Below are 11217 nucleotides of genomic sequence, written 5' to 3' on the forward strand. Positions count from 1 at the left end.
ATATATTTGTGTGTGTGTGTGTGTATATAAAATCTTTTTTTTTTGTAATTATCTTTCCCAATTGGCCACTTTTAGGGGAAAGCTTGCTACATTTATGCAACAAATATTACAGAACTCTTGATCATGTAAATGCTCAGTGGGCTGGATTAAGGAAATACTATAAACCTGCTGTAAAACTGTCAACCTTTGCTGTAAAACTGAATGAAATTTGAGCAGTAATATACTGTATTTTTTTATACAGTATATTACTGTAAAGCGAAAGAAACCATAGGTGCAAAATAAAATACAGTACTTTCACACGTTACTGTAATTTACCATAATTTTACTGTAAACAGTGTCACATAATGGGAGGGAGGACAGAAAAGAGAGGGGGAAATTAGGGGTACAAGGTCCTGATGTGAAACTATGAATATTGCATACTCTATTACTAATGCTCCATCTACAGTGACTGTCGCTGAAACAGGGTGCCACCATGTTTGTCATATCATATAGTTTGTATATGAATGGAAGTGTGAGACGATATACTTGTAATGATTCAAAAATGGTACACTGAATATGGCGATTTATTTAGATCATAGGTTGAGAACATTTCAGTCCTCCAAATGCTATACTTAAATAGATTAATAAACACATATCAGTGGTTGGAAGTAATGAAGTACAAATACTTTGCTGTTAGGTAGATTATTCCAGTTACTCTGTACTTTACTTGAGTGTGAATCTTTCTGACAACTTTTTTCCTGTATTTTCTATTCCTTGCTTTGTTGAATTTTGCTTGTCATTTTTTTCAAAACTAACTTATACAAGCAGAAAAAACAAGGAAAGCAGCAACATGGAGGAAAGTGAACAAGGGAGCATTTGAGTAACTTTTGTTAAAATCGATTGTTGTAATGCTTCGTTGCAGAAGGGAGGCAGCAGTATGAAGTAAGTGCGTACAGATTCCTATCCGCCTATATACACAGGTTTTGTGGGACAGTCTAAAAGGCTTAACATAAAACATCAAAACAATAATCCCAATATTACGGATTTTGTGCACATTAAGCGTTTTCTTCTCCATAGGCGCCCACTATACAGACGAAGCTTAACGTTGCTTAATGTCTGAAAACTGCGATCAATCGTGACCAAAATCTATGTGGACATCTCTAGCTATGCCCACTTCAACCTCTGAAAAGATCAAAATGAAAACCCCAATCTTACAGATTTAGTGCAGGTAAAGCCTTTTCCTCTCCATGGGCACTCCCAAAGAAAAAGGTTGAAGTGGACAAAAAGTCCACGGTGGGCTTTGATAGGCACGGCTGGTTCTTGCTGCATGTGCTCCGTTTTAATCAATGACACCGTAATACATTAAGTTTTTAGAATATTAAATTAGCGACTGAAGATAATGTTGGTGTGCTGCTCTATTGTGTGTGCAATGGAATATGATAGAAGTATAAGGCGTCATATCAACTTGCAAAGGGGTGTTTGGAAACTAAAGCAAGATGTATTTATTTATTTTTTATTCCTTAAAAGTTTTCATTTTGCAGGTGGGAACACCTCCCAACACTGACAATATGTAAAATATGAGTAAATACTGCCACTTTATAGTATAATACATTCCTATGTCCACAACGGCTATGCAGCGAATTTGGTCTCCAGTTCCGTCGCTGACGTCACATCAAGACATGGGGGCACATCAATTTTGGTGAATATAGGTCATTAGGTACTTTAATTATAAGAATAGTTTTTTTGTTGTCGGCTCCGAGAATAATTCGTCGTGAATGCGTTGTATTATGCCATCCTAAAAACCGTAAGCTAAAAAATTCTCAGTGTCAAAATTTCTGTGTAATGTGATTTTTTTTTTTAACTTAATTCACATTTGAGCATTTTTTGTCACTCAGAACATTAGCAAAGGTATGGAAACACATTTTGATAGTGCAAAACATTTTTTAGATGTATAGCTCTTTGTACCTTTTGTCTTTTTTTTACACAACTGTTAAAAGTATCAACTCTGCAAGTGATGGTATGGCAAAGTGTTTTATTATATTACTATTTTTATTATTATATTATCTTGTGGGTTAAACATTAGGAGCCTTTCATAACAATTAACTAAATAATACCTAAAAAAAAATAAGAATTTTGGGGTAGCGCAGTGACCTAGTGTTTAGTTCTTGGTTCTCAAGTTTGGGGTTCAAATCTCATCTCAGTATGAACATTCCAGTCCACTTTGAACAAAACATAGCCAAAGGTTACTGGGCTCACGGGATCCTCAATTACCACAAAACGTTTTCAGTTTTTCCATTTGTTTTGGATTGAAGAAAAAGTGTTCCCCCCCTTTCTTACATAGTCTACATATTTTGTAACAAAACTTTTTGTAATCACTGTTGCATAGCCTCACATTTGCTGCTGGAAATGACTTACAGGCGGGTACAGAAAGTTTTCAGAACCCCTTACATTTTTCACTCTTTGTTATATTGCAGGGCGGCACGGTGGACGACTGGTTAGAGCGTCAGCCTCACAGTTCTGAGGTGCGGGGTTCAATCCCCGTCCCCACCTGTGTGGAGTTTGCATGTTCTCCCCGTGCCTGCGTGGGTTTTCTCCGGGCATTCCGGTTTCCTCCCACATCCCAAAAACATGCATTAATTGGAGACTCTAAATTGCCCGTCGGCATGACTGTGAGTGCGAATGGTTGTTTGTTTCTATGTGCCATGCGATTGGCTGGCAACCAGTTCAGGGTGTACCCCGCCTCCTGCCCGATGACAGCTGGGATAGGCTCCAGCATGCCCGCGACCCTAGTGAGGAGAAGCGGCTCAGAAAAAGGATGGATGTTATATTGCAGCCATTTGCTAAAATAATTAAGTTCATTTTTTTCCTTCAATAATGTACATACTGCACCCCATATTGGCAGATAAAAACAGAATTATTAAAAAAGAAAAACTGAAATATCACAGAGGCATAAGTATTCAGACACTTTGCTCAGGATTTGGGGATCCTCTCCAGTTCTGTCAGGTTGGATGGTGAACATTGGTGCACAGCCATTTTCAGGTCTCTCCAGAGATGCTCAATTGGGGTTAAGTCAGGTATCTGGCTGGGCCATTCAAGAACAGTCAAGGAGTTGTTCTGAAGTCACTCCTTCATCATTTTAGCTGTGTGCTTAGAGTCATTGTCTTGTTGGAAGGTGAACCTTCGGCCCAGTGTGAGTTCCGGAGCACTCTGGAGAAGGTTTTCGCCCAGAATATCCCTGTACTTGGCCGCATTCATCTTTCATTCGATTGCAACCAGTCATCCTGTCCCTGCAGCTGATGAAAAACACCCCCACAGTATGCTGCCGCCACCACCATGCTTCACTGTAGGGACTGTATAGGACAGGTGATGAGCAGTGCCTGGTTTTCTCAACATACCGCTTAGAATTAAGGCCAAAAAGTTATATCTTGGTCTCATCAGACTAGAAAATCTTATTTCTCACCATCTTGGAGTCCTTCAGGGTTTTTTTTTTTTTTTTTAGCAGCAAACTCCATCCGGGCTTTCATGTGTCTTGCACTGAGGAGAGGCTTCAGTCAGGCTCCGACTGGCGGAGGGCTGCACTGATGGTTGACTTTCTAAAACTTTCTCCCATCTCCCAACTGCATCTCTGGAGCTCAGCCACAGTGATCTTTGGGTTCTTCTTTACCTCTCACACAAAGTCTCTTCTCCCCCGATTGCTCAGTTTGGCTGGACGGCCAGCACTAGGAAGGGTTCTGGTAATCTCAAACGTCTTCCATTTAAGGATTAAGGCGGCCACTGTGCTCTTAGGACACTTAAAAGTGGAGCAGAACTGTTTTGTAACCTTGGCCAGATCTGTGCCTTGCCACAATTCTGTCTCTCAGGTCTTCAGGCGGTTAGGACTGACATGGACTGTGAGCTGTAAGGTCTTATGTAGACAGGTGTGTGGCTTTCCTAATCAAGTCCAATCAGTACAATCAAACACAGCTGGACTCCAATGAAAGTGTAGAACCATCAAGGATGATTAGAAGAAATGGACAGCACCAGTGTTAAATATATGAGTGTCACAGCAAAGGGTCTGAATACTTATGGCTGTGTGATATTTAAGTTTTTCCTTTGTAATAAATCTGCAAAAATTTCAACAATTCTGTTTTTTCTGTCAATATGGGGTGGTGTGTACATCAATGAGGGAGAAAAAATAAATAATTTTAGCAAATGGCTGCAATATAACGTGTACATTAATGAGGGGGGAAAATGATTTTAGCAAATGGCTGCAATATAACAGAGTGAAAAATTTAAGGGGACCTGAATACTTTCTGTACCCACTGTATTGCCCTTGAGCAAGGCACTGCATGTGGTCTGTTTCTCAGTGTGGTATACAACAAAAATATACAGCAATGTAAATTTAATTTCATCATTCAATATGAAAATGAAATAGATAAACGAACCATAAAATCCATAAGAATATTTATTCAAAATGTTATTGTATCAATACATTGTAAAATAAATTATTAAATAAAAAGTTGGCCTCTAAGGTCACTGAAAACTGACACTAAATTCCTGCTCAGAAATAAACATTCCCACCGACACATTTGTCTGTGCAGTGACAGAGTGGACAGGCTCCTATGTTGTCAATCAGTCCCTCTTCACTGATCCCTCTAAACAACTGAGAGTTTCTGAAGTACCCGGTCGCATCCAGGAATCCGTTGAGAAGGATTCTATTGAACTTTGAAGGTTGTGAGTGAGGCGAGAAATTTGGGAAGGTAACAAGTCATCATCAGATAGATCCACAGTTCCTGGAGATTGGAGGGGGGGGGGGGGGTCATTCATTGTATTTACACACAGCTTTAAACATTTTTAAATATGACAGATGATGTACCCGCTGTGTTGCCACGACGACTGGGGGACAACTTTTCCTGGCTTTTTTCCTCACTGCTCGACTCCGCTTCTCTCTGCTTCCTGCTACGTGAGTGGGTGGGGTTGTCTCTTTCCTAACCATCAAAGAATGTGAAATACGTTTAGTAATGAGTAAGACTCCTCACTGCAGTGTTATAGCAGTATAAATCCCACAGGGACAGAGATGAACGACATGGGTAAAGTACATAGATTGAGCGATCGAGTGTGTAAAGCTGAGCACCGGGGAATGCTGGAAGTGTCTGGTCAGCCTCCTCCTTGCCCGGGCTGAGAGCTGGGGTGTCTCCTCACCCTCCGGGGAGCTTGGCACAGGAAAAGCATCTCCCAAAGGGGCTAAAAACAGCCGAAACCAGAAATTAGTCAGGGTTACCCGAACCACAGGACACACGCTTTATATATGCCACTCCTTAATGAAGTGGAAAATATTCAATATTGCTTTAAAATATTTTTAGCTCTTGAAAACAACTCGTGTTCAACCATAGCTCTTTTACCAAGAAAAGCGCTATCCGACTCCAGGAGAGATCCTCTTGCATGTCGCCCCATCACGCTCCCCTGAAACACAGACATCCTCATTTACAACTGCACTCCTACATTTGCTGCTAAGTTCATTGGAGAAATATTGAGGATGACAAAGCAACCGTTATTTGTTTGTCGCTCACCAGATCGTTTTGATGAGGAAGGGACATGTCAAAATAATCTGAAACACAAAATTTTATGTTTTATGGCTTCCACACAAGACCAAACTAATCACATTTACACACACAAAAAATGGCTTACATCTTTTACTCCTTAACAGACAATTGTCAAGTATAGCCTACTATGTGGTTACCCAAATTACATACAGGACAAAAATCCTCTAACAAACTATACTGCGATTGTGTTAACCCATACTGCATATTCGTGAATAGACCACCATCTTGGAAAAATTATTACCGGTATTGTCGACTTCATAGACAAAACATGCGAGTTTAGCCATTGATACAAATTTAAGATCAAATGCATTGTACAGGACCAGGGGTCAAACCTTTTGAAACGGAGAGCTACTTCTTGGGGACTGATTAATGCGATGCATGGGCTTCTGAAATAATTTTTTTTTTTTCCCTTTGATCATGTTATTACTAATTATTATAATTATATTCATCTATCTAAAGACACTGATCATGTTAAGGATTTCTCACAAAAAACTATAAATTATGATTTAACAAGGTAGGAAATATATACACTTCATTTCAATAAATGTCTGCAAAGTGTTGACATTTTCAAAGGATCACTTCTACAATGTTCCTCAGAAATCACTATGCCCATCATTGGTCAGCAAAATTAGGAATAGGCCAGCGGACTACTCATGTGGTCCATGGAGGCTACCTGGTGCCCGCGGGCACCATGTTGATGACCCCTTTACTGGGCGAGTCTCAGTAGAATATAATCTTATTTAGAAAGACCTGAGGGAAATGCACTTTTCAAGATGTAGTCTCCCCCAACACCAAACAAATACTGTATAATATTTGACTTACCTTTTTTCATTTGAAAAGCATGCTCACTCAAAGGTTTTATCTAAATTCCCTTCTTTGTGACCATGGGCCTGGCACAGTTGCGTGTGGTGCTACGTCTGCGGTAGATGGTGGCCTTTCGAGATTGGGACCATGTTTTTCCACGTGAGTGGCCATAGAACCTCAGCTGTAGATGCATCCATATGTATTTTGGGTAACTACAGACAGGCTATTTCTGTAGTCATTCCTGTATTTCTTTTTACCATAGGGACTTGGCAGTTTCATGAAGACAGTTCATCATCCAGACACAATCAAAAAGGTCAGGTTTGCTCTAGCTACACGATCTGGAATAAAAAAGAAACACTATTCGCTAACCATTTGTGTGTGTGGATCGCCGGCTACTGAGCTTCTGATGAGGATCATTGTAGACTCGCCTCCTTCTGCTGGCCACACCCATTCTCTCCATCCTCTCAATCTCATTGGAGCTGAGCCTGGATTCACAATCTAACATGCACATACAAACCAGTCAGTGGTAATTTGCTGCTGTTATTGATTCTGTTAGAATGCAATTAACTGCTAAGTTTATCAACCTAAGTAATCGAGCTGAAGTGAGTCATGAATCCGCAGCAGATTACTTGGTTCCATGTTTCTGGAGTGGGGCTTTCGAACTGGAGCCTGGAGCCGCAGCCTCGCCATATCAAAAACATCCACTTTTGGACGTGCTTGTCTGTGTTATTGAAGACGAGAGGAACATTTTACATAATCTATTTAAAACATCTATCCATCACTGCATATAATTAAAACAAAAATAAAAAACATTTTAGCATTGCTTTATATTATTTTACGATGGTTCATTTCCACCATTGGCCTCAATGTTTAATGCAAATGCAGCTGGTGACCAAGTACTGTTTTTCTGGCTCAGTACTATATTTTGACATACTCTTTATCTAAAATGGTCCTTTCTAGTTCAATTTATATCAACACTTTTCACTTGAAACAGCATGAACGCGAGATCTGCAGTCAGATCTATTTTTCAGCACTAAAAGAGAAAGGAACCTACAATTCATTAAACTTTCACCACAGTCTGGAATTTTCTGGTGAACATTGTAAAACATAAGAACTCTGACCTTCCAGTTATAAGGGAGTCTATTTCATCACAAGCCCCCTGCTGCAGATGACGTTCAAGTCGCTTTTGCTCAGCGCGAAGCTGCTGACGCAATGCTGACAGTTCACTGTACACGTCAAGTTTACCGACTGAAAACAGATACAATACATAGACTTGTCAATTCTGTGACAACTAGAATAGAATGACAATACAAAACATGTCTTTTCTTCGACAAAGCTTATGTTCTTGTAATGAGCAGTCACAGGCCAAGAAGAAAATCCAAAAGGCTGGATGACTTAATTATTGTGTGGTAGTAGTCTTTGTTGAATTACCATAGTTACAACTTTGTCGCAACGCTAGGATGTCATGCCGTTTACGTAGCTGACAGTGGTCCTGTAAAGATTTAAAAATCAATGCTTGGTTGTTTGATAATCGGTTCCAACTATAGACGGATCTTCGGCATACCACAAAAGTGGAGAATGGGTCTTGTTGCTAGAGGAATTCTTTATTTTCTGAAGTACTGCTGAGGTGCCCTTAACCCCAACTACTTGGAACCTGATGCTACTATGTGCACAACCAAGTCACTTTGTAATCACTATTAATGCACATCATATAAGCATTTTTTGCTTGAGTGTACATTCATGTGAATAACAGTACTATGGGAATTTCCCATTTAGATAAAATAAAAGGGTCTTCTTATGAATACCGTTCCAAATTGTACCCGAAGGGAGTTGAACTGAACCGCTTGATGGAAACAAAGCAGCTTATAGTGTTTTTACAAATGATACAAGCTCTCTGTCATTGTGTAAGCACCTGCAGCTCGTAGTTGATTCCTACAAGCAGGGACAGGGGGAGACTGGTTCCCAGACAAAGATCGCTCCTGAAGACATACATAGAAAAAGCGAAAGGGTAATGTTTTCAACCAGAAAGAAAGAAATCATTTCGGGGAAAGAAAAGCATTTCTGTTTTATAAGCCAACAAGAAAGGAAACTTATTCTTGTTCTGTCCTGACACTGTAGGCAGCCATGCTGTAGGCAGAATCATGCTCACAGGCTTAAGTTAATGTGGTGTGTATGCACATGTATGGGACTCACAGACAGTGGGGCAGTGGAGTGACGACTCTCAACAACGGCTGGCCCGGAGATGTACTGCTGTGGCACAAGTTTCCCGTGCAAGGTAGGAATCGGAGCGGTCCCGTGCAAGGTAGGAATCGGAGCGGACGACTCATGGTGGACCTAAAGCCACAGGATAAATGATATATATGACACACAGGGGGAAATTAAATTAGTAGAATCTTTTAAGACTTTCATTACGGCCCTTTTATTATTATTTTTTTTTTGAAATGTTTTTTCTTTTAAGACATAGTGTAAAGCCAATAAATTAAAGGCTACAATTGGCCAAGGAGACCAAAGAGGACGTACCATTTCTACCTGGGCCTGCTTCTCTTGCTCACGTTGCTTCTTCTCTTTCTCCCTCTCTTCAGTCTTCTTTCTTTCCGTTTCCATTTTCCTCTGTTCAGCCAGTTTAAGGAGTTTCTGTTCCTTGGCTTTTTGCTGTGATATAGATATCCCCCACCCAACAAAATGATCCAGAGTGAAGTTTGTTTGGCACTGTGCCTTTGTACAATAAGAATCTCACCTCTAACTCTTTCTGTTTCTTCTTCTCTTGTTCTTCTTCATACTCCCTCTTGATGCGAGCCATCTGCTCTGCCACCTTCCTCTCTAGCTTTTCATCCTCCTGTTTGTTCCGTTCCCTCTCCTCTGCCTTTTTATGCAGTTTCTCCTCAATCTGAAAACAAGCGCGGTTTAAAATTTCTTTACCAAAATTCCAAATCATAAACCAGCTTTACAGAGGTAAACCAACTGGAGCTTGGAGAGATCAGACCAATTTTTGTGAAGGGCAATTGTGGGTGATTTTAAAATGTACTTTAACACTACATGAGCAGCCACAGGAATTTCAATGCAACACAGTCTCCACCTGATAGTCAAATGACTGATAAGACAACCCAGACAATACTCTAATGTACTACCTGACTAAATATGTATGCAGTGTAGCAAAATGTTCATAACACTTGGTCTTTCAGGTCAACACAACATAAAAACAACTCAATTCTGAGCTTGGAGCTCTGACTGACAGAATTTGTCTGACATTTGTATGAATTTGCATTAGCTGAATTTATCACCCAGAAAAAGCTCTTTGAGAATGTATCTTAAGTCATATTGAACCTTTTGGACCAACACTGTTTTAAGAGATACCTGCTGTTTTAGGTAAGCTTTATGCTTGTGCTGCTCATTGAGTTGCTGCGGTGTAGGCTGGTTGGTAATCACACTGCCCCTAGCAAACTGGGGTGTTTGAACATGGGTGAAGCCTAAAAAAAAGAGACACTTAATCAGGACTGAATCTAGCAAATAATATTCCAGCAAACACGTTATATATACCCTTTATTTAATTTTACATCACTCTTATTCACAGAACAGCAACATCAACAGCTTCAAGTCTAGATTTTAAAAAAGTAAAACTAATTTTGTTGGGATTTGTGAGTCTGTGAACTGAAGGAAATGAGGGTGTCTGTGCCACTGTTTGCAGCCTGTTCCACTGAAATACTGTAAATACTACTGATGCAGCAGAGGTTCTGTAAAGAAATTAGCCTTCTATATGTTAAATTTACATTTCACCCATACCAATTACCGGCACTGCTCGGAAGGAATACTCTATTTATGAAAATGATGGACAGCATGAAATGGAAGTAAAATATGGACACATTTTGATTTCATTGAAAATTCAAAGACTGTAGAGTCAGCATGAAAAATCTCTCTTATAGAGCTGGCTCCACAAATAACTTACATAAACATACAAGGACTGCCCACCCATCAGTACAAGGGGAAGAAAAAAGAAAGGCAATTGAACCTTATAATGAATGTGCCAGTGTTTCTAAAAAATACACTGCATGGTTTTTTACATGATTCATTTTCTGCGTGATTTTACTTATTCTAAATTGTCCAAATCATCGTAATTCTAGCCTCCCAACAGTAAATATGAATAATTATATTTATTATAATACTAAAGCAGACTTATTGTCTTTGTTTCATGAAAATAAGACATTGTCTAACATATTTTACTTTGGAAAACACTTATCAACATCTTTGTCTATTTTCTGACACATTATGGACCAAACCGGTCACTGAATCAGAATCTTTTTATGTTTGTGCTTTTTCTGCACTGTCAATTTGAAATAATCTCCATTTATTGAATAAACGGATGGAAATTAAAATTTTTTATTTATTTATTTATTTTTTAAAATCAGATTCATCGGAAAAAATAATTAATCGATTATTAAAATAATCGTTAGTTGCAGCCCTATAAATTTCTTTAAATATCCATCAAGCTATATTTGAAACCACTTGTCCTCATTGGCTGGTTGGATGGATGCTTTATTTCTACTATATTTCCCGAAACCACTTGATATTTTTACAATTAATGATATACATTTTACAGTATAATTTTAATGTACGTTTTTCAAGTCTGATCACACACTGCGTTATAATCCTCTCAGTTCGGAGAGGAAGGCTGTAGTGTCTACAGAATATTAACAACACGTGTTATATAGTACGATTGTCATGGATACTTCTCTCTGCTACAGTACCAGAGATCCTGTCGTTGGGGTGAGTGTGTTCAACTGGGGCTCTCTGTTGTTGGTCTGGGTTACTGGGGGATTCTTCATTCAACATGTAGATCTGGTGTCCTGTTAAAAAA

The 11217-nt window shown here is 39.3% G+C and overlaps 1 protein-coding gene across 6 annotated transcripts in view; it reads right to left on the minus strand.

Annotated features, from left to right (window-relative positions):
* Nucleotides 1–4410: 4410 nt before the first annotated feature.
* LOC133484828 (centrosome and spindle pole-associated protein 1-like) overlaps nucleotides 4411–11217 on the minus strand; it is a 21888-nt gene continuing 15081 nt past the window's right edge. For 3 of the 6 annotated variants that reach the window (XM_061787944.1, XM_061787947.1, XM_061787946.1), the window contains exons 15-28: nucleotides 11108–11206; nucleotides 9720–9832; nucleotides 9103–9252; nucleotides 8886–9017; nucleotides 8559–8699; nucleotides 8278–8344; nucleotides 7487–7613; nucleotides 6950–7086; nucleotides 6735–6863; nucleotides 5529–5566; nucleotides 5361–5421; nucleotides 5093–5202; nucleotides 4835–4946; nucleotides 4411–4751 (exon numbers count right to left, since the gene is read on the minus strand). In XM_061787944.1, coding sequence (XP_061643928.1) covers nucleotides 4591–4751; nucleotides 4835–4946; nucleotides 5093–5202; nucleotides 5361–5421; nucleotides 5529–5566; nucleotides 6735–6863; nucleotides 6950–7086; nucleotides 7487–7613; nucleotides 8278–8344; nucleotides 8559–8699; nucleotides 8886–9017; nucleotides 9103–9252; nucleotides 9720–9832; nucleotides 11108–11206 — 1577 coding nt within the window. In that variant the 3' untranslated portion in view covers nucleotides 4411–4590. The other 3 variants (XR_009790504.1, XR_009790503.1, XM_061787948.1) reach the window with 3 other exon arrangements.

Source organism: Phyllopteryx taeniolatus, chromosome 10, assembly GCF_024500385.1.
Source record: "Phyllopteryx taeniolatus isolate TA_2022b chromosome 10, UOR_Ptae_1.2, whole genome shotgun sequence".
NCBI lineage: Eukaryota > Metazoa > Chordata > Actinopteri > Syngnathiformes > Syngnathidae > Phyllopteryx > Phyllopteryx taeniolatus.